Source organism: Cryptomeria japonica, chromosome 3 (assembly GCF_030272615.1).
Source record: "Cryptomeria japonica chromosome 3, Sugi_1.0, whole genome shotgun sequence".
NCBI lineage: Eukaryota > Viridiplantae > Streptophyta > Pinopsida > Cupressales > Cupressaceae > Cryptomeria > Cryptomeria japonica.
Window position 1 is genome coordinate 505,487,719 of NC_081407.1, and position 24,137 is coordinate 505,511,855.

The following is a 24,137-nucleotide window of genomic DNA, read 5'->3' on the forward strand; positions in this document are numbered from 1 at the left end:
GCTTTTGGCAAGCCCATAATAAAGTCCATAGACACGCATTCTCACTTCCTGGCAGGAATAGAAAGTGGCTAAAGTAACCCTGCAGAAAAGTTGTGCTCCTACTTGTTCTGCTGGCAAACAGAACACTCTCTGACGTACTGAAGAACATCAGACTTGAGACCCTTCCAAGAGAATCTCTCCCGTACCTGCCTATAGGTCTTAAAGTACCTGGGATGTCCTGCCATAGGTGAATCATGGAAAGTCCTCAATACTATGCACTTCACCTCAGAACTTGGGACTAAAAATATCCTCTCTTTGTAAATGATGAGGTCATCCACAAGAGAGTACCTGTTGTCCTGTTTGTTCCATCAATAATACTAGATGCCCATAGATTCTTGGCATACTCTGCTATAATCAAGTGTTTCCAATCTTCGGACATAGCTGCCATAGAGCTCAATTGGGGGCGGCGAGATAAAGCATCAGCAACAATGTTTTGAGTCCCTTTGACATAGGAGATGTCAGAATCATAAGACTGTAACTTGCTAACCCACTTCTGTTGACGCTCATTTAGATCCCACTGTCCAAGAAAATGCTTCAAACTATTATGATCAGTTTTGACACAAAACTTGCTGCCAACTAAATATTGCCTGAACTTGGCCATTGCATGCATGATGGCAAAACATTTCTTTATCATAAATACTATAGCTCCTCTCCAGACCCCGAAGCTTAATGCTCTCATAAGCTATAGGATGACGATCCTGCATAATTACTGCACCAATACCCTCTCCACATGCGTCACAATGAAGCTCAAAAGGTTTGGTGAAATCGGGTAAAGCAAGAACTGGACATGTAGTCATCAATTGCTTGAACTTCTCAAAACACTCCTGTGCGAGAGGTGTCGAAACAAATGCACCCTTCTTGGTCAAATCAGTGAGTGGTGCGGCATGCCGTGAAAAACCACTAACAAACTGATGGTAGAAGGCACATAAACCAACAATCCCCTGAGTTGAGTCAGGGTCTCATGCGTAGGCCAATCAACAATGGCACGAACCTTATCAAGATCCATACGAACTCCCTCTTTGCTGATTATGTGACCCAAATACAAAAGTTCTGCCATTCCCAATGCACACTTGGACTCTTTGGTGTAAAAGGACTCCCTATCAAGTATGCCTAAAACAGTATCCAAGTGAACCAAGTTCTCCTCCCAAGTTCTACTGTAAACCAAAATGTCATCAAAGAAAACCAGAACAAATCTCCTCAACTAAGACTGGAAGACCCTGTTCATAGTGGACTAAAAGGTGGCTGGTGCGTTGGTCAACCCAAAAGGCATAACCAAAAACTCATAGTGTCCACAGTGACATCTAAATGCAGTCTTCTCAATATCCTTCTCCTTGACACTAATCTGATGATAACCTGTTCTCAAGTCAATCTTGGAGAAATAACAAGCTCCGTGAAGCTCATCTAACAACTCATCGAAGCGAGGAATGGGATACCTGTTCTTTATAGTCCTTCTATTTAGCATACGGTAATCAATGCACATTCTAAGTGTACCATCTTTCTTCTTCACCAAAACAACTGATGAACTGAAAGGAGATTTACTCGGCCTTATGTGTCCCATTGCTAGAAGTTCTTTGATGGTTTTCTCAATTTCATCTTTCAACTGCTTGGGGTGCCGGTAAGGTGTAATCATAATGGGCCTAGTGCCCTCTTCAATCTCAATAATGTGTTCTATGCCTCTATCACGAGGCCTACCAGGAGGTATGTCACTAAACACCTTTGTATGCTTAACTCTAAGCTCCAGAATATCTGAATGGTAAGGTGTTTTATGCTGCTCCTCATAAGTAGGCATTAGTTTACACTTTGTTGCCCAATCCACCATGCCATGCTTGATAAGTCTCTCCATTCTTCTAAGAGTGATTAACTACAAGTTGCTAGCCTTGATAGCTTTAAGAACATGATTAGTCCCATCAACCCTGAATTTCATCTCCATATCCCTGAGGTTGAGTGTAAATTCACCTATGGCATGAAGCCACGTCATGCCAAGGACCACGTCAATGTTTCCCATGTTAACCACATAAAAGTCAGCTTTGAATTCATAATTATTGAGTTTCATGGGTAAGTCTGAAATCATTCTATCACACGTCGGCACATTACCATCAGCAACTTTCACCCTTATGCCTTCAAACTCTTGAGTTTGAATCCCCTGCTTTTCCACCAACCGTGCATCTATGAAATTATGAGTTGTACCTGTATCAAGTAGGGAAATGACTCTTTGACCAACCAAAAATTCACGCAACCTAAAAGAACCTTCTCCTTGCATGCTAGACATATGAGCTTCCCGTAGATCGAAATCTCCTTCATTTTCAACTTCCTTTTCTGAATTTTCAGTCTCGGAATCATTTTGGGCAGCTTGCTGGTCTGTGTTATCAGTCATGTTTTCTCCCTCATAAAACCACTCCATATTTCTATTTTGACCCTTAGGCTTGAGGGGACAATCATGGTTTTGATCATAAGGGCCCTTACAATGAAAACACGGCTTCCTTCTACGCAAATCATTAAGTGTTTCCCTATCCAAAGGCGCTGTAAACTTCTTCCCTTGGTCCACATTTTCTGATTTCTTTTGATCAGACTTGTTGTCATAAAATGATGAGGATAGTTTTGAGTTGTTTGGAGTGAACTTACTACGAGGAGCGGTAAGTTCCATGTTACGTGCCTTCCTCATGGCTTCTTGCAAAGTAGGGGGATCAAAAGCCTTAATCCAACCTTTCATAGGCTCATAAAGACCTTCAACAAAAAAAATGACCAGCCTTCTCTCTGAGATGTTAGTTACCATAACTGAAAGCTTCTGAAATTCACTAATATAAGATTCCAAGCTGCCCATTTGTTTCAGCTGAGCTAAATCCCTAAAATACAACTCTGGCTCTCTTTTATCAAAACGCTCAACCAATCTGTCAGTGAATTCTTGGTATGTAGTAATAAGGTCATGAGGCAAAGTCACCATCCCATGGTGCCACCAATCATGGGCTACCCCATCCAAATGCAAAGCTACAAACTTAATAGCATCTTCTTCTGACATAGGACGTAGGTTCAGGAAGGTATCCAACATGCTAATCCAAGCTTTGGCTGTAACTCTACCGCTGCCATCAAAAGTAGAAAGTATGAGCTTGTTAATTGCATATTTGAGATCATTAGTTTTGTTCCAAGGTTTCCTGTCATTCCAATTCGACTTCTTGTTGTGTTCCTTCCTTTGACTCATGAACCTGTCAAAGTTAAGATGTTCTGTAACTCTTGGTGGTAATGCATCACATTCATCATGAAGTGTGGTCACGTTAACCGTAAAGGCCACCTCATCTTCCTCCTCAGCCACATCCTCTTCTTCAGGTTCATTTCTAACAAAGGTTGGGCATGTAGGCCTATCATAGGTGTGTGTGGGAGTCACTCTTGCCCTTGGGCGACCAGCAACACTACCATTTTCCTCCTGGTCCTGATTATGCCCCCTTGGCACAATGATCTATTGTATGGTTGTAGTCAACTGCTGCAACACATTTGCCACCTGACGCTGCCCTGTTACTAAACCCCTCATAATAACTCCGGCATCTTGGTCCTCATTGTTCACAGCCTCTCTGCGTGGCTCACCCTCATTCCTGTCCCCCATAATTTCCAAGTATTTCTTCAATTTGATCAAGATCACCCTGTAAATCAGGTCTCCTACGTGTGTAATACCTGTGAGGCCCAGTTTGTTGTTGATGCATAAAAAAATTCTAACCCTACAAGAAGGCAAGATCAAAGCTCTGATACCACTGTGATGAACCCTTGCTGGTTCAACTCTTCAACCTGTTGTAATTTGTAGATCTTCTTTGTAATTTTGATTTTTAAGATGGTCTTTCAGAAATAGACAGAAGTTGCAGAAGGGGTTTCTTTAATTTGCAACACATATTGAAATAATACATGAATTTAATCAACTGAAACAATAAACTGAAGAATTTAGAAGCATACCCATAGATCCTTAGCCAATTTATTGAATTAAAAGAATTGAATCAGCAGCAACTTACAAAGTTCTGATTTTTATTCTGAAACAATTCAGATCTGCTCTTATTTAATACTAAGACACCCAAACAATGAAAGATGGTGCCAATAAATGAGCAAGCTATGTGTTTGGGAAAAGAAGCCTCCAAACCACAGAAGAATTAACAACAAAAAAGTAAATAGGAAACCTACAACAAATCTGCCTTGTAAGAAGCCAAATCTGCCCCAATTCAATTCAATTTGACTTCTCAATGAAGCCAACCAAGCTGCAACAATTCGATTGATCTTTCACAATCTCAAAGCTACTGAATTGTGAAGAATGCACGCTCTCCAAAACAGGTCCAAACCCTAGCCACCATAGCCAAGTGCTCAAAAGAAATGTCAAATGCTCAATATCAATGAATGAGGTTTAATTTCCATCTTGGCTGCCTAAATACCCTAAAAGTACAATTTTTGGCAATTAGGGATTTAAAAACCATAACTTGCTTTTAAGGTTCCCAACTTAACCCTAAAAGCAACGCCTAGCTTAGGAGATATTAATTTTTCACTTAAATAATTTTAAGTGATGCACTTTGTGATTTTATATTAATATTTCATTATAATATTAATTGCCTATGGAACCACTTAAAAATTCATATCTCTCATTATTGCTCGGAAACTGAATCTGTCAAAAGCTGGGGCCACAATTCGCCACGCCAATGAAAATAGGACCATGTCTATTTTTAGCAGTTTTTCCCTAAAAATTAGGAAATCCTCATATAATGTCAGAAACTGATGAAACGAAGACCAGAACTAAACTCAACACTGAACTAGAACAAATAGACAGACCACTCCTCAAGATACTGCATTACTGACCCCCTTATCCATACCCTGTTAGCCTACAAGGGTCCAAAAATAGGCTAACTCCTCAAACCAATGTCCCTGACTAGGATGGGGACATTACAGATGGAAGGAAAGCTAAGGGGAATAAGGGAGTAGGGGCCCCCTCACCCGGGGATTGGCACGTTCGTAGGATGCCAACAGGGTGGGAAGCCCTTAGAATAGTGGGGCCCCCCATAGAATTGTAGGGCGAGTAGCCCCATAGAATTGATAGGGGGCCCTTCAAATAGTAGAGGGTTCAGATTCTATACGTAACATGCCCCAGGGAGGTTCTTCATCGGTCATCCCACAAAATAGCCCTACAAGAACAACTAGAATAATGGGGGGGGGGGGGGAAGGTGGGCATGTAACGTATAGGTAAAGGTTATAATGTGTGGGCTAGGGAAATGGGTGAGATGGAAGGAAGGGTAGATGAGGATAGGAAGGTCGGTAGGGGCTGGAAGGTAGAAAGGAAGGAGGTTAAGGAATAGAATAGGGGAAGAAAGGAGGTAGGGTGGTAAAGGGATGGAGGATGACGAAGTGGAAGGGAAATTGGGAGGTGAAGTTGAAAGGAAGGTAGAAAAGATGGAAGATGTAAGGATTAAGTGATGTAAGGTGAAATGGAGAGAACGTGAAGTGAAGGATATTGGGTTTTGGAGGGTGATGAAGGACGTGGGATGAAGAAGGATGGAAAGGAGGATGAAAGGTATAAAAGATGAAAGGATGGAAAATGTAGGATACAAGAAAGATGGAGGATGGAAGGAGATGAAGGAAGATGAAGGGAAGATCGAGGTGGATGGACAGAAGGGAGGATAGAGAGAGCCATGGAGGATGCCACAACTAGGGAAGGTGAAGGATGTGGATATGAAATGGAGGATATGGGATGGACGGAAGGATGGAAGTGAATGGACGGAAGGATGGAGAGGCAGACTCCCTCATATGAATATTTTATCCTTCAATTTCCTTTGGAAATCCAAGGAAAGCAATTGATATTCCAAATTTGACTCTTTCATACATTTCTTAACCCGAACCCTCATCATAGAATTCATTCTTGACACGACCTGGAAACTGCATTGCATCCTCTCTCAAGTAAGAGGTTAAAAGCTCCAAAACTACTGCTAAGCTAGGCAACTAAACTAAAACAACTACTCCAGAAAGCAAAAAAAAGTAGGGGTCCCCATTTGCAATGGGGCGATGTGTGAAAATGTCACAACACTATGATTGGGACTCCTTAACCCACTAGTCAACAACCATGGTAGAGATTTGAGGAGAAACTACATTAGGGTGCCCGAAGCATCCTTCCCTTCTAAGCCCAAGGGTGGGGCACACCTTGCACCCCCTTGGCATCATGGGACTATTAGTCACCCACCATGAGGTAGTGTACTTAGAAGAGGACCTCATAATAGTTTCTCCCTCCTTGCATTCCTTCACTAACCTCTTCATGGTTGATTGCAGCAATCACACAATTGTCTATATTTAATTTAGGAGATGCTATGTATCAAATGTATTATTTATTGCATTCACATTAAGACCTATACAAATATGTGAAGAAAATTAAAATACTATCATGCTGCATAATAAGCAATTCTATATATATATCAATGCATATCCCTCCATGCATTAATTATCTCACGCATACTACAAATAAATAACAATGTTAACAGATTCTGATTCAGTCCTATTTGCTGTTATGCAATTGCTGATGCTGATTGGTGTTCTCACTTGGTGTCTTCTCCATCGTGGCCCTCTTTATATATATCCTAATCGGTTCATGAAGGTGGGTGTTCTTTGGAGGTTGCTATCCCTTCAGAAGTGGACACAACCTTTCATAAAGCGCTGCCTTCTAAATAATAATCTTTATTAAACTAATCATTAGTTCCTTTTATGCTTGTGATTCTGTTAGTCTTTAATTAAGATTGCTGCTATGGATAACAATGATGGTCGCTGCCTCTTGGATTTCAATCGCTGTTAATCTAAATTGATATTTTTTATCAGTCTTTATGATCGCTGCTTTAGTAGATCTGCTACTTAACCTTAGTGACAGTTAATTATTTGTTCTATGCTGCTCCTTAGAAGTAATTGCACCTCCCACTCTTAAATGCATGCCCTTTATCTAATTTTTCAAAGGAGTCGGCCCTAGGCAAGTATATATTTAATTTAACTAAATCACCAAACAGGTCAGCCAGCAGAGATAATGAATTCAGTTGGCCTCTCTTAATTTGGCAACACTTCTTTCTATATAAGTAGTGGCGGGGGTATGACATTTTCAAGAATTTTCAAAGGATTAGTTGTGATCAGACCAAAGGCTACAGAATCATCAAAGTCATCAAGCACCACCTATAAAAGTCTATTTTTAGGCATGCTGTTTTTTAACGTCATCATTTTCAAAGAGAAAAGCATATTCTAGGATTTGCTATTTTTAATCAAAGCTATTTATAGCTCGTGCTAGTTTTAGCAGTCTCTATTTTTAGCTAAGAATCCCATGATATTTTTAGCTTTCCACTAATTTTAGCATTCTCTGTTTATAGCTCAAAGTTAACTATTTTAGATTGTCTCCCTCATCATGTGAGAGAGAAGAACTTTTGGGATAATTGTAATATTTTAATCATCAATTCAACTGACAATTGCATGATTGTAGTTTTAGAATTAGTAGATAAGATAATTTGTAACAAATTTTGCACATAACGCAATAATTTGTAGTTAGGTTACAAGTGCACTAAGTTTTATTTATTTATTTTCATGCAATTGTTTGCAAACAGTATAAATAAAGTGTGCCTTTTGCACTTAGTTGAATCAATCAATGGCAAGTCTAGTACCTACATATTGCTGGAGTTGCTATTATCAGTACTCAGTGTTATTGTGATTTTGTTATTTAAACAGCTTTTCTTATGCTTGTTACATGGATGTTAACAAGTCTTCTTCTTCTTCTTCTTGAGATGTTTCAATATGAGTGCAAAGGGTTAAATTGCATCAACAAATTTGCAAGATTTGTATTGCAAGTAAACTTTAAGATATAGATCATGCCTTTGTACCAAGTCATAAATTTACAATAATTATAGTGTTTGTGTTTACTTATCAAACTAATCAACTCTATTTGTGTCCTTGCATTGTTTTAGTCACTTCATTTAGTTGAACAATGTTGTCCTCGTTTTTGTAAATAAAAAATGAGGCAACTCAAGCGAATTTTTCTTCAAAAATTCAGTGTTGCTTTTCAATGCATGCATCCCAATGTAAAATTTTGCCTTAATTCATGTTTGGTCGTTTGCGCAACTTTTGGCTTTCTTTTCATTTGTGTGTTTTGTCTCCCTTGGTGCAATTTCAGGTTTGAAGGCTTGGGGTGCAAGTAGTGGGTCTTTTTTTTCCTCTAAGTTACGAGTTATTAAGACCTTGTTAATTTAAATATAGTTACTTGTAATCGGGCGTTCAAAGCCCGATTACAAGTGTTTCTTTTTGCTTGTAAATGCAAGTTAGTCTTTAACTTGCAATCGGGACCCAATTGCAAGTAGATAAATCGTTAATAAAAGTATGTTCTTTTATTTACTTACACTTGCATGCTTGAAACCCAAACTTTGTTTTTATTTCTTTCTAACTTGTAGGCGGGTGTCAAAAGCCCGATTATAAGTGTCTTATCTTCTCCAAAGTAATCTTCATCTACTTGTAGTCGGGGGTTTATGATCTGACCACAAGTTCTTGTGAAAGGAGCTTTTATCCGTTGCGTTCTATCTCATTGAACCCAATTTCTTTGGGAGGAGTGGTCTTGCATTTACATGTGAAGTGTTTGCATCCAAGGAGGAGTCTTTCTTCCATATCGGCTATAAGAATCCTTGAGAAGATCATTTCAAAATTTCATTACTTTCTAGTCATGTTTCTTGGCTAGAGCAGCTTTCTCTTTTCAGGTATGGTCTTTCTCTTGATATTTCTTTGTTGTTTTGATGTTAGGGTTTCTGCATTTTAATTTTTGTGTTTTGAATGCTAGCCACATTCCTTGCTCCGTTTTTGTCTTTCCTTGTGCATATTCCAAGTCGGGATTCGCATCTTTCCCGCAGCTTGCGTTCATCCTTGTGCTTTAAATAAGTTACTTGCAATCAGCTATTGATATCCCGATTGCAAGTGTCTTTCCCTTCTATAGTGTTGATGAATATTTTCATTGGTGCCACCTGTTAATTTTAGCAATCAGATTAAACAATAAACAGCAGAGATCAGAATGCAATGAAGAACAAACACAAATCACACAGATACCCTGGGAAAACCTCCCTCTTGGAGGAGAAAAACCCAGCCACTAATCTCAGATCTTTATTATGTAACACCAATATAATTTTACAATGAGCTTCACTGTTTAACAGCAATCTAATCACAGTGATTAACCTAGGGCATGATGAAATGATGAACTTATCTGAATTACAAATGTAGCTGTCACGAGAATGAGGTTCGCAGATCCTAGAATGGTGTTGACAGCCTTCAAGAATGATTCGCTGATCTTCAATGATGACTGCTGCCACTCAGTAATATTCGCTGCCTTCAAGAAGGATGTTCGCTGATGGTGTTGACAGCCTTAAGGATGATTCGCTGATCTTCAAAAGGAATTCTCTGAGTACATAGATGAATATTGGAGAAGTAATTCGCTTTGTATATATTGTGTAATGCCATGCCATTGACTTGTTTATATACTTGACTTGAGGTGTCAAGTTAGCAAGTCGGCTTGCTTGAGAGTTTTATATTTTACAATAATATTGTTTAGACTGCTCAATAGGTCCTGCCCTAAGTTTGCCTTTTACCGCCTATTTTGAGGCTCACATTAAATTTCATTTTACACGCTATGTTTGGGTCCTAGCCCAATTAAGATTAGGGAGAATAAAGCGCTCAAGTTGATTACAATTTTAATTGCCATTTGGCAACATTGAAATTTGATTTAGTCCGAACTAGCTATTATTTCAACACAAGATTGCAATCGTGAGTTTGGTGATTACAATTGCAAATTGTATTTTACTTGCAATCGGGTCTCTTTGACCCGATCGCAAGCTTATTCATGAGCAAAATCCTTCCCCATTGTGCCGAAAGTATAGTCGGGTCTTCCTTTCATAAGTGCAGGTCATAATGTTCTCAATGGAAATAGACTCTCACTTGTAGTCGGGTCTTCAAGACCCGACTACAAGTATATATTGTATCATTCTACCCTCTTTGCACACTTGTAATCGGGTCTCCAAGACCCAACTGCAAGTGTGAAGTTTATCATTACATCTCAACTTGGCAAACTTATTCCATTTGTAGTCATATCCCTCCATGCTCAAAGTGCTTTCCAAGAGACTATATCGCATATCACTTGTAATCGGATCTCCAAGACCCGATTACAAGTATCCATTATCACTTGCCTTCAAATTATACACTTACACTTGCAGTCGGATCTTGGAGACCCGATTCAAGTGCAAGTTGTAAAGGTTCATTTTACTTGCAGTCATCTCCCCAAGATCCGGTTTCCTCCCTATCGCTATCGAAGCTTATCCATAAAGCATCTTTGTGTCAGTCCAAGGTTGCAGATTCTTGTTCGATGATAGAAGAGCCAGCATCACCTTCAAACAAGAAGATGAAGTATAAGTATGATAAATATCAGAATGAGATTGCTCCCACTTAGGTGGTCTCTCTCATTGATGAGATCCGAGACACAAAGATCGGACATGTTGATATGTTTGAGTTCTTGGAAAGAACAGAGGGATCACCAATGCATGGTATGCAATTGCTCTTGAACAGCCATATCCATTTGGTCTCTTCTTTCCCAGTGGCTGCCCTGGAACCTGAGTTCGTGTTTGCATGTGCCTCTCATTTTGATAAGGAGACTAGAACAATCAGAAATGATGATGGGAACGTCATAATCAGGTTAGATGCAGAGACCATTGACAAGATCTTCAAAGTTCCTGTAGCTCGTGTATGCAGACATCACAATGAAGAGTGCTCTAGATTATTATAACCAGAGAAGATCTGACTGCATTAGACACATCAATTCTAAGTGGCTTAATACTCCCAAGACTTGCTTTTCAAGATGACCTAAGTTGTATCGCTGTGACTTCATTGAAGAAGTTGGCGACATGATCACTCTTCTCAGTAGAATAATGGGTTTGAGACACTCTAATGTGTTCGAAATCTGGATGTACAAGTATACTGTGATCACGAGGAAAGGGCAATCTCATATTTTCTTGGGAGAAGTCATCAGTGACAATCTATGTGAGCAGTTGTCGCAAGTCCCAACCACCCTCACCTTCTACATGAATTCATACTTGGTGTATATCGCAGCGTCACTCAGACAATTTCCTGGTCTTTCTACCGAGGGTGACAAGTCGTTGGTGCCAGTATGGAAATATTATGAGCAAATGACTCTGAGACCCAGCAGAATTCATTACAGGAGGGTGCAGGATGCGTTCTTTGGTCATTTCATGTGCCTTTTTGACAAAACACTCAAGAACAAAAGAGTCTCTAAGGCGGCATGGAGAAAAGTGAATGAATACGGATGTTTGTTCTTGCAGTTTCTAACTTTCACCTACATGAGAGTTGGATGTTTTGAAGGACAGCCATACATGTTACCCCAATATCCCACTGACAAGATCCTTCTGATGGAGTTGGCCCGGCAACTGATGGCAGTTCATGCAATACAACTTGCCAATCACAAGTTAAGTATCAATATTTCCTCTCATAATCCATTGTAGATTGGTTGGTATTCTTTGAACACCTCAACAAGAGCCAAGGCAATGGAAACTGAACTTCAAGAAATCAAATTGAGGAAGTTCAAGGAGAGGAAGGATTTTGATTACCAAGGGATGAAGGACAAAATCAAGAGAGCCTTCACTCATGTTCATTGCCTCGAGGATGTATGGGTTGATCTCCGCACTAAAGAAGATATCAAAAGAATGGATTTTAGCAGGCTCACTCTGGAGCAGATTGGAGATCTAGATTTGACCAAGATCAGAAGGAATGGTGGATAACAGGAATATCCTTGACCAGGAATATACAAAACAAATTAAAATACTGGGGGCAAATAAACGAAACCAATCCTCATGAGTATATACTTCTCTAGCAATCACCCCTCACCCACTGATAAGTATAGAAAAGGACTCATGAGTCCCACGTGCTGAATCTGAAGGGGGGGCATTATGTTGCATGACTGAAAAATATTAGTTGTTGCCATGTTCTTTAATAGCAGTTATCCCAAAAGTGTGAATTCTTGGTAGGATTTTGCTACAATTATCTTCCTATTTTCCATTGTTGTTTAAATCTTTTTTTCATCTTCAATTATTCATCACAAGTTGTAAGCATATGAGTCTTGGCAATATCTACCATGAATGAACTCCAAGCTCAAATTTCCTTTACCATGGAAATTCACGCCAGTCATTCCTTTATTTTCTGATTATGTTTCAAAAAAGATTTTTAATCCATGGCAGGAAACTAATAATAAAAAGAGAATTACAAAATCCCAACAAACCTGTCTCAAGGAAAGATTCCACAGCTGCAGCAAATCTTGTGTTGTTTAAAGAGTTCAATACAACAGATTTTACCTGAAAAAAGCTACAAATCCTCAACGACGGAAACATTAGAGTATAGAAATCAGGTATTGTACTTCCGACAAACTGTACTATGCTCACCTCTCGATATGAACAAAAAATGTATCCACATGATAATACAGCAAAAGTCGCCAACAAAGATGGATTTTGTTTTGAGATGTAGACACTGAGTCCTGTACCCAACTGCAAAATAAAGATGTAATAAAACTATGTAAGTTATATATATTGGACTACAATAACACTCATGTACTAGAATAGAAAGACAACATGGACTCGCTTAAATATGTACTTGCTCTTTCACTGATCACTTTCAAACTTTTAGCCCTCATAAACAGCAAACTCATTCATAAAGATGCACATCTACTTCACAAGTACACGAGAAATATTAGAATTAGAATTAGACAGTGTAATAATTTACCTATGTTCATAAGAGAAGTATTTAGTGCTCATGTGGATTTATAGTTTAGGCATGTGGGAGCATTTTAGCTTCTTGACAAAGAAAAAATTGGTATTTGTGTTCACATATTTACAAAAATGATCCCAGAAAAGAGAAAATCTAACCTAACAAAAGTACCAAATTATATTAACAGGAAAAATCACTAATAAAGCAAGATACAAATACAAACTATTTACTACAACAATGAGGTTGGAAGCCCTAGTATAAAAAATAAGGAAGCGTAAGAAAAACATGAGGCTTCCAGTGAAGGAGTAGCAAGTATATACCAAACATCCAACAGAAGGGACTCGTCTAGCCCAAAAGAACCTGTCAGAGATGTCATCTAGAAGGAGGCAATATCTGAGAGGCTCTACTAGGAAGTTCTCAATTGTAAACAAGGACTACCAAAGACCTCCTAGAAGAGATGGAGGAACTTGACCAAGTCAATGTCACTGAGTCTTGTATACTCTGGGATGAGTAGAGCTGGCACTAATCCTATAAAGGAGCTAGAGATGCCATGACCTACAAGTATACAAAGCACAATGTCTCGTCAATCTATGGCTGCTATCCTAAGTATATGTGATAAGTTATAACCAAAGTGTGCTTCAAAGGACAACCAGTAATAAACTCAAAGGCTGAATGATGATCTCGTAGATCCAAATGAGTTTTGAAACATATCTAATAAACAGCGCTAAAAGTTTCTGATCTAGATATTCAAAACTAAATCACACAACCAACCCCCTGAACCTTAAAAGCATACAATAGTATATCTACCAATCACAACATGATTTCTTGTTTCAAAGACAGGATGTCTTTATATTTCAATCTCATGCAAAGAACAAAGTTTTGTAAATCCATACATTCAAAAGAACATGATGATGGGAACAAATTATGATTCAGCCACGATGGAACCTGAGGTCATGTAACCAATGTTTGCAAAGAGATTCTGTAAAAACTATTGATCACATCTAAAACATGGAGAAAGTGCCTAAAGTCTTCACTTTCACTAACAATCTATGTAGGGGCGATCTTCTTTGAATAGAAAAATTGATCCTAACTTCCCTATCTAAATTTTGTTTTAAGAATCCATCGATTCTTCCCAGCTAATGGTTGCCTTGGAGCCAATTAAAAGAAGCTGACATAAAAATCTATATCCCTCTTCAATCCATAGCATTTATTACATATTATCTAACACACAAGATAAGAAGTTATTCCTTTAAAACATCCTCCCTTTCTCATGTAGTTTGTAGATAATCTCCCCATCCCAGGACTATTCTGTAGTTGTTTATAAAGTTAGTGAAGAATAACATAACTGATCTGAGTTTGAAAAATACTGTTAATAGGCTAGTAATATTGAATTATAGATAACGACAATCGCTGAAAATGCAGACAGATGTCATAAGTGAGTAGACAAACCATAACGCAAGCTCATACAAAGTGCAGCTATAGTGTATAAATACTTTAAAACATAGCAGTGCAGCTATAGTGTATAAATACTTTAAAACACAGCAGCATTAATCGTTTGGGGAATTAATCAGCAAACCAAAAGTATAAGATTTTTTGAAAAAATGGGGAAAAAATTCGGATTTACAAAAAAAAAGTAAAAAATTAAAGAAAAACAATCGAAAACTATTTTTTTTAATATTTAAGGACATTTCCATAGCATAGAGATATTGTAAGCAAACGAAAAGTAGACTTCAACACATGAATTGCAAAGTTGCATGGACACGGATACAAGTACAATAGTATCTAATACGGATATGGCTATTTTTCAAGACACTCTAATATATATATATACTAGCAATGATTAATAGTTATAAGTTATATTTTTATATATATGGATATTTTTAAATTATATTTAATATATATTCTTAACTATTAATTGTTGTTGATATATTAAATATAATTACCCGTTCATGGGTTCCCTAGGGCTAATCCTGTGTGCGGTCCTTTTGAAGCAGATGTTGTGACATGGTCAAAGCCAGAGAGGGGTTGGGTGAAAATTAACTTTGATGGGGCCTCAAAAGGGAATCTGGGCACTTCAGGTGCGGGGTGTGTGGCCTGTGATGATGAGGGGAAGATCCTTTTCACAGGAGCAAGAAGATTACAAGATGGAACCAATAATGAGGCGGAGGCTCAAGCAGCCTTATTAGTGGCTCACTTGGCAGTGAACATGAAGGCATCGAAGGTCCACTTGGAAGGGGATTCCCAGGTTGTGATTAATGCCTTGATCAAAGGTGATACCCCGTGTTGGAAGCTAAATAAATTTATACATGTAATTTGTGAAAAGTTAAAATCCTTCCAAGATTTGTGCATTTCCCATGTGAAAAGAGGTGGGAATGTCCTTGCTAACGGTCTTTCAAACGTGGCGTGTGAGCTTTCCAAAGGGGAGGTGAGGTGGCGAGATTGTCATGATTGCATCGTGCGATGGAGTTAAGACACCCTGCCAAGATTGTACTCCTACAAATTCGAAATGTGTGTCTTTCGGCTGGCTTTTCATCCAAAGTTGTAAGTCTGGTTTGAGTTAATGAGCATTTAATGCGGAATGCTCTTTGAAATGGCAGGGGTTGTGGAGCGTGCCTAATTTATTTCTATTTTTGATATTTTCGCGCATTCAATGAGGCTTGTATGTGAGTTGGTGGTGAAGGCTACAGATTTTTGGTAGAATTCGACGATTTTTTTGCAGAGTCCATTTTTTGTGGACGCCCATAATGGAAGCAAATTTTACCCTAAGGTTTTCAAAGTTGATGCCGGCCTTTCGGGGTCCCGTCCCGGTGAAGATGCTTGAGAAAATGTTTCTGGCAAATGACCCACTGTTCTTGAAAGCGGTTCAGTTGGTTTTGGGTGAGGAGGTGGCGGTTATCGGCCATAGGTATCGATGTAGAGTTGATATTTATTCCCTAATCATGGCTTGGGGACTGGACTTGGGAAATGCGTGCGAGGAAGTTAGGAAGGTGTTGAGGATGATCGTTCTGCAGGCTTACCTGTTAAATTTGGAGTCTATGTTGGAGTGGGCCATTCTGAGTTGGGGATTCAACCTTTCTGAAGGTATTCCAGAGAATAATGCTAAGTTGTGGACGAGGCACTCCCGAATTCCGTTTCTTCGTCATCGAGAGGAGGTCAAAGCTTGGTTCAGGGACGATGCGAGGCAAGGTTGGGAAGGCCTGGTGGTTTATGTCCAGATTATGGAGCTTGAAGAAATTATCCGACGGGCGGGTGTGGAGGCTAGGCTGGTAGACGAGGTGAGAAGCAGGAGGCTGATCACTAGACGGCTCTCGGTGGAGTTGGCAAGACAGGTTGAACATGGTGGTGCGGTTGATGGCTCTAGTGGGATGGCGGATGCTTCGAGCTCTCGAGTTGCTGCAGATGGTTGAGCAATTTGATGATCAATGGTACCTCTTGGTACGTTTTCTGTTTTGTTGTAGTTTTTGTTTAATGTTTCTCTCTGATAAACTGTTTATGCCACTGAGGCACGATGTATTGAAACCTTTTTTGACAGTGGGGTGGGGTAAGGTTTTTTGACGTCTTTGCTTAAGTTCAGAATGGTTTTGGCTAGGTGGTTTTGTTTCCAGATGGTGGTTTGGTTGTATGATGGTTTACTATGTACTTCAATTTCCTTCTTAATAAAAACAAACATATTTTACCGATCAAAATAAAAAAAAATTAAAAAAAAAGATATATTAAGTATAATTAAAAATATATTAACAATGATACATAGTTAAGAGTTAATTTTATATATATGAATATTTTTTAATTATATTTAATATATTTTATTTTAATTTTATATTCAGATTTAAATATTGAAATATTTAACTATTATTTATTGTTAATAGTTAATTATATTATATTTTATTTATTTTAATTTTTAATTTGGGTGATTTTATTTAACTATTTTAAAAATATTGAAATTTGCATTCATTCTAATATTAAAATAGTGCACAGTATATTACATATTAAAAAAATTATAAATTCTAACTGAAAAATTAAAAGGGGAAACTATAATTCTCATTGGAAATAAATCAAAATTGTAAATTGAACTCAAAAATCTTCAAGATTTTCCATTCTACAAATATTCTCGAACTAATTCTTTCTCCCACTTTAAGTTAAATTTTAATATCAAATGTAACAATATTAAATATTTAAAAGACATTTTTATTTTGTCGATTAAAATGCCTATAATATGCAGTTGGTAAGTGGCATGTGAAATTGAAACAAGACTTACTAAAGCACAAGTATTGAAAAACCGAGTGCAAATGGCAGTTAATATAGCAACGAAAATGGTTCTAACCATAGCAGCTACTGTCGTGACTTAGAATCGAATGGTGGCCGTTCGTTGACGTTGCAGGGACTTTCCCTTAACTCCCACACATCACATGATATTGTTCTTCGTCGCGCACTATTTTTATTGATTTTCGCAGGTGTTTCCGTGTTTTTTTGGGCTCTGCAGGTGTCTCTTAGGGTTTATGACGAGTTTGTGTTTATTTTGGCTGATTATTTGCTGATTTCTGGCCGATTTAAATGCGATTTAATCGGGAAAAAAAAAGCGTTGAAAACCGTTGACCAATAAATTGCAATTTTTGGGGGGCAAAAATGGGCTACCTGGCCAATTCGGGAATATAATTGCGATTTTTTGCAGATTTTTGCTTCTATGCTTTAAAACATTAAATATTATATGAATTGAGTTCATTCTACTAGATATGCTGGAAAAAAAAAAAGAGGCATGATAACTCACCAAATCTGCAATATTGCTAATGCATTCTCCTTTAGCTGTCACATCTCCAATGTTTTCTCCTTGGGCAAAAGCTCTGTATATATGAGAGCGGGTTGACGTCGAAGTCACAGCAGCAATATTCTGCAATATCTTACTTATTTGCAAGCTGCTCCAAATGTAAAGAATGATAACTCCAAATTTGATTTAAGATATTCAAACTTTCAGATTACAAACTGACCTTAGCCACATTAGCAGCACAGGCAAATGGCAAAAACAAATGAGGAGCTGCTGCTGTAGCCAACTCTATCCCAGCACCAAATTCCATAAAGAGGTCACTAGTAAAGCGAAGCTGTAATAAAGCATGTAGTGCTTAATATGCAATCCATACAGTGATCAGGTATACAGTCAAGTGATTGTCTCAAGTATCATCTATGCAAAAATTATGTGTCAACGAAAAAGGCATCGAAAGCAATTTATATTTGAGAGATGATCAGATATTTAGTAACAGATTCACCATACCTGCTTCAGATCAGAATCAAACTTTTTACCCAGACGTGCAAAGAGCATCTTTCCAATCCTTCCTGCCCCATCCTGTACAGACACAAGTGTCTATTTACTAACAACACTCGAAATATTGTCACACCAAAATTACCTCAATTGGCCAGTGCTTGCTATAGATACAACATATCCAAAAAAAGTCAAAACTTCGCTTCCTATCTGAAACTTTATCAAAAATCTCCAAGATGAAACTAGAGAGTTAAAAATGCATTGTATCCATAAATAAGGGCAAATAGAAAGAAGTGATAAATATATGTGACTTGAGAATTAAAATGCAATACATCCATAAATAAGGGAAAAATGGAAAGAAGCAATAATTGTATGTGTGAGCACTTTTCTTTCTAAACATTTCCCAATATTAATTTTAGAATTTCTAACATCCAGCTTAGCAACCTCCCAATAATAATTCTAATTTTTTTACTGTTCAAGCTTTCCTGCTTTAAACAAAGGATAAAGAGTGTATTAAATTTTTTATTCAAGTCCAATAATTAAAGAGTCAGATAGTATTATTTGAGGATACCTAGGTAGAGCAATCAAATTTATATAGGACTGACAAATGTATAGCTGAATTTAAGAGGTAAGCAGACTATGACTGCCTACATTCTAAAGAGCAACCCAGATACTATCATACAGAATGACTTCACAATTGGAGATCTTTAAGGCACACTAGACCTGTTAGGACTTCATCATGTAACAGAGACCAAGTTGCATTGTAGTAAATGAAAGAGAATAAAAATTGCTCCAAATTCTTTTATTTCTACTCTCAATTGGGGATATGGTAAAAGCTGACTTACAAGAGAAGCAAAAAAATGACCCACAACAACCCTAGTCAAGTTAATTGTAAAAGGGCGACCAGAGAACCCTGGGAATGTACAAACAACAATACCTAAAAATGGAAAACATTTTTACATGTACAAGGCCTGCCCAATAAAAGAAATTGATGTCTAAAAAAACCAAAAAATCCATGTACAAACATGCACCTCTGCAAAGAGCAACAAGAACAGGTAAGAAAAAAGAGTTTACAATTGTGCACCTAACACAGGCCGACAATGTTTGAAATGGAAAATTGCAAAAACATGTTTACATATACAGTCATGCACTTATGTGTGAACGAATATACTTTAAGGAGATAGCTGTGACTAGTATTTTTAGGTGCAGTTTTCCTAGAGACAAAAGCACCAGGCATTATAAGGGCTTGCCCTTGTCACAACTTTCTCAAACAATGATCAGTTATTTATAGTGGAGTGAACATTTGGGGAAAGAATAGGTTTTTAATTAACAATACAAAGACAGAAGGCATAAATTTCAGTTTTTTGCAGAGTCTATATTGGGTTTCATCAACTACAGTAAGGAGACTTGATATCAGCAATGTTTTTCGTTAAACTTAAATGTATCCCAGCTAATTTTCAATCAATCATTGAAATTGACTGACTTCCAAAGTTATTTAAGTGATCACAATATTAGTTTTGTTAAAATAATATTAATATCTTCTATAATGGTCATCTTAGTTGTCGACTTATCTAGCTATTTAGCTTTTTAGTCGGACTTATTTAGCTTTTTAGTCGACTTATTTAGCTTTTTTAGTGCATTAAGTGAAACTATTGCTTCTTTATTAAAGACGCATAGTTAGCTTTATATTATTTAGCTTTTTAAGCTTTATTTAATATTTTAAGCTTTTTTTAGCTTTTTAGTTCACTTAAACGACTTGTTCTTAATTTAGAACGTCGTCTTGTAATCTCTATATATACGTGTGTATATCGTTGAATAGATTATCCAATTATTTTGAGCAAACAATTTTTCATGGTATCAAAGCGGGATTTAAAAAAAAAATTGGAAAATTTATAGGGTTCTGGTTTAAGCAGCAAAATCCGGCTAGGGTTTTTGGCAGGTCTAGGCGATTTTTTTGTGTATACTGGGCAGATTTTTCGTGGATTTGCAAATTGCAGGAGGCAGTTTTTTTTCGTCCTTTTTCGTAGAGGTTTGCTTCAAAGCGCAGGACTTTTTACCTGCTGGGCACGGTTTTCGCAACTCTGCCTGCGTATTTCCCAGACAGTAGCGTGTTTTTTTTCCCGCGATTTATTTTTCGCGAGGGTTTTTCAATGGTCGCGATTTTTTCGCATTTTCTACAGATTTTTTGGTGGCGGTGTCATGTTTTTCGGACACTTCTGCGAATTTCCGTGGGTCTACTAGGGCCTGCGCGATAGAGCTCTGACGGATTTGACAGCCCACATTTTTTTTAGTTCTGATTTTTTCGTGATTTTTAGGCGACAGATTTCCTGCAAGTTTTTGGCGCGATTTTCCCTGATTATCTATTTTTCCCGGCTAAGGGTTTCGGATTTTCAGCGGGTCAGTTTTTTTGTGGAGTTTTTCTGAGCGATAGAGATTTATTTCACAGAATTTTGCAGGCTTTTTCAGTGCGCGATTTTCCGTGTCTTCTGCGTGGCGGTGACTTTCGTGGGTTTTTTCCGCGAATTTCTGGGCTTCATCCATCTGCTATCTTTGCCCTATTTTTTTCGATTTTTTTTTTTTTTTTAAATCTAAGTTTTTTTCTGCAGGTTATTATTTTTCTGATTACTTTTTCGGAAAAATTACAGATTTTAAATTTGCAGAAAATTTCAATCTGGGTTTTTCGGAAAACCTCGAAATTCGTGCATTGGGATTCGCAACAAGAATTCCACTCCAAGGTTTCCAATTTTTTTGCAGCTGCTTCTATGCTGATTTTTTTTAAATCAGATTCTTTTGTCTCTTGCTTTCACTCGGTTGACCTTGTTCAACCTCGGTTTCCGTGATGGATTTTTTAGTAGACTTATTTAGCGTTTTTAGTGCATTAAGTGAAACTATTGCTTCTTTATTAAAGACGCATAGTTAGCTTTTTAAGCTTTTTTAGCTTTTTAGTTTTCACTTAAATGACTTGTTCTTAATTTAGAAGAACGTCTTGTAATCTCTATATATATGTGTGTATATCATTGAATAGATTATCCAATTATTTTGAGCAATCAATTTTTCAAGTTTGGTATGATCCTCTTCAAAGGTGTCTAATTGCAAACAATTTCCATCCTCTAGTCCATTTACATTTCCAAAGTTGTCCATAATTCAATCGTTATTGCAGCAAGATAATGCATGATGATCACATTAGTTTTTTATAGACTAGATGTGTCCAAGGTTTCAAAGGCAATTTTCAGTCATCATAGCAGCGATAATTTATATCAGAATTCTTGGGTATTGGTGACCCATAGTAGATATTTTCAATCATATTAATCAAGACAATAGTCAACAAAACACAATATGGGGTTCCAGACGTCAAATCATTACATTGATGTGTTCAGAAATCAATATGTTTTCTAAATCTTTGGTATATAGTTTTGAGAACAAAAGAGTGAGAAAACATTCCTTTCATTCTTTATTCAAAGTATTTAAGGCTTGATGACTTGATTTTCATCAATGGAAATTGTTGAAGAAGTTTGGTATTAAAAATTTCACATAATATGTTGGAATCAGAGAGAGAAAGGAGTTTGTATTCAAATAATCAAATTGTCAAAGTTTCAGAACTTCGTCAAAGGAGCCACCGTGATCAAAACAGAGAAAAGCTTAATCAAAATCATCTAGGGCCACCTATCCAAACACTATTTTTTGCCCATGCTACACTATTTTTAGCAATGACCACTTTCAAGGAGAAAAGCATATTCAAAGAATGCTATTTTAGTCTAAAGATACTTTTTCATTGGAGCTAATTATAGCCTATCCAATTTTAGTGTTCTTTATTTTTAATGCAGTTAGCTTTTCGAGTCAAGGATTGTTAGATTATCTATCTTTAGATCCCTTGTCATACAAGAGAAGTGAGATTTAGGTGATAATTTGTAATGATTTCAATTGACAACTTAGTAGGAGATTGCTGGAATTCGTACTTTTGTTTTAATGGATAAGCTCGCATTGTATGCAGTTAGATTATTCCTAAAACAGAAGTTGTAGTTAGCTTTATCATTTATTTTCATGCATCATTTTGTAAACCTTATCAACTAATGGTAATTTTCATGCCTGATTGTTGCTGAAATTGTTCACCAAAATATTCATTGTTATCCATTCAATAGAATTTAGTATGTCTATTTTTTATTTGAAAGAATGCTTTTGGAATGTGTGAAATTTGCATTGACATTTCAAATTTTCCTCATAATGATAGATTGCTAAGTGTAATCCAAAACATCAATAGAAAAAACACACGCAATTGATTCCAAAAGAATTCTCTCAGACACAAAATGGATTATGGAAAACTTATGCCAACTACATCTATTTTGTTTCTAAATTACTATTTAAGTGTTCTATCTAATGTCTTATTGTATTTTTTATGAATTAGTACTTGTTAGGTTGGTCTTTTGTAACTTTGAATAGAACTGCCTTCTTTGGCTTATAATATTTGGTGTATGTGTTAAACCTATATCCAATTTCTATGTGTACTTACTACTTACACTATCTAGTCTTTACATTAGTTGAACAATGAAACATGTAGTTGTAGAATTTTCCTTCAGTCATAAAGCATTAAAAAACATTTTACCTTACACTGAAGTGCCTATTAGCCTTTTGCCCTAAGTGAATCCAAAAAAGTAAAAATTTTATTTTATTCAACATGAACACAAAACATCTTAGAAAACATTATATAGATTGTAAATAGCAAATACATATTGTGCACATTAGGTTAGTTTTTATTTACAATGACTTTCCCTTCTACTTCAAAGAGCAATTCAACCACACATATGTTCCTTTTTGTGTGGCAACAAAAGGAGCAAATTACAACACCAATAATAGGCACCTCAATTCAAGGAAAGGTTTTGGTTTGAAAATTAAACCAAAGAAATGATCTCCAATGGGCCTAGAAACTCAAAAAATACAAAGGAAAATAACTTACTCTATTGGGCAACGAAATCACCAACATATTTCAAGATTTCCATGATAATTCCTGATTATAGGGCACAATAAGACTCAATATTTTCTTTAGGAACTCAGCATTCGCAGCCTTGAAATAGTAAATGAATTCTTGTTTGTGGACAATATCCATATTAGTTTAGCACATATCATAGACCAAAAAATAAGTTCAACCTCTGAATACATATGAACTTCAAGTTTCAATACCAATAAAAAAATTGCTCAATAAAATATTTCCTCATTCCAGTCTACATCTGTTTGGAAATGTGCAGAGTACTACAAGATCACTAGTGTTTTGCATATTCTGACATAAAATGCTGTCACAAAGTTATGATACAACTGGGACTGGATGGATAAAGGAAACAGCATACCCAAAATGATGAAGAGTAAAGCTGGGGTTTTTATGCAACTATGCTTGGGTACGGCACATGGTACTTCCTGGGTACTTAGGTTTGCTGTGGGTCCTTCATAGCGAACCCAGGCACCCATGAAGTACCCAGACCGTACCCAAAGTGTTCCCGTACTAGGACACAGGTTTTATCAGCAATACCCGATAACATAGGTTGATATGCATTGCAGTTGCTGCCCCTAGATTTTCATGCAAATGCCAGGCACTGCAATTTTTTTCCCTTGATATCTTAGGAATTTCATCAGGAGTTTGTTAATCTGCAGCAGTATGTGTCCTCTAGGTTAGGTTCGGGCAGAACCTTTGTATGCCTAATTGGTATTTATGTATCTACCTCAACAAGATGAAGGTCTATCTATCTCAACAAGATGAAGGTCTATAGTCCATGGGATACCAATAATTAGAGAAATATATGGTGCTTAGGTTTAACCCCAACAAGGAACTATGTCATTTTCGTTTTTCTTAAAATCAAAGTCTTTTTATCTAGCAAAAAATGGAACTTTGGTGAGCTGTAAACTCAGGAATAGCCACTAAGAAATTTGACTTTCCATTACAATTTCATATATGTTTTGCCAACCAGCTTATGTACTTCCAAGCCAAAACTTTCCAGTAAAATCAGGTTTTCTTTGCTTGCTTAAGGTGAGAGTATCTTGTGAGGCAACAAAAAAGAGAGGTGCCAGAGAAAACAAAATGTCACCA

At 37.1% G+C, this 24,137-nt stretch overlaps 1 protein-coding gene across 1 annotated transcript in view; it reads right to left on the minus strand.

Moving 5' to 3' along the window:
* Nucleotides 1–24,137, minus strand: part of LOC131044798 (protein root UVB sensitive 6) — an 86,885-nt gene that overhangs the window by 25,376 nt on the left and 37,372 nt on the right. Inside the window, exons 4-8 of the mRNA XM_057978240.2 lie at nt 18,077–18,148; nt 17,796–17,906; nt 17,579–17,698; nt 12,492–12,593; nt 12,332–12,404 (exon numbers count right to left, since the gene is read on the minus strand). Coding sequence (XP_057834223.1) covers nt 12,332–12,404; nt 12,492–12,593; nt 17,579–17,698; nt 17,796–17,906; nt 18,077–18,148 — 478 coding nt within the window. The remainder of the gene's footprint in view (nt 1–12,331; nt 12,405–12,491; nt 12,594–17,578; nt 17,699–17,795; nt 17,907–18,076; nt 18,149–24,137) is intronic.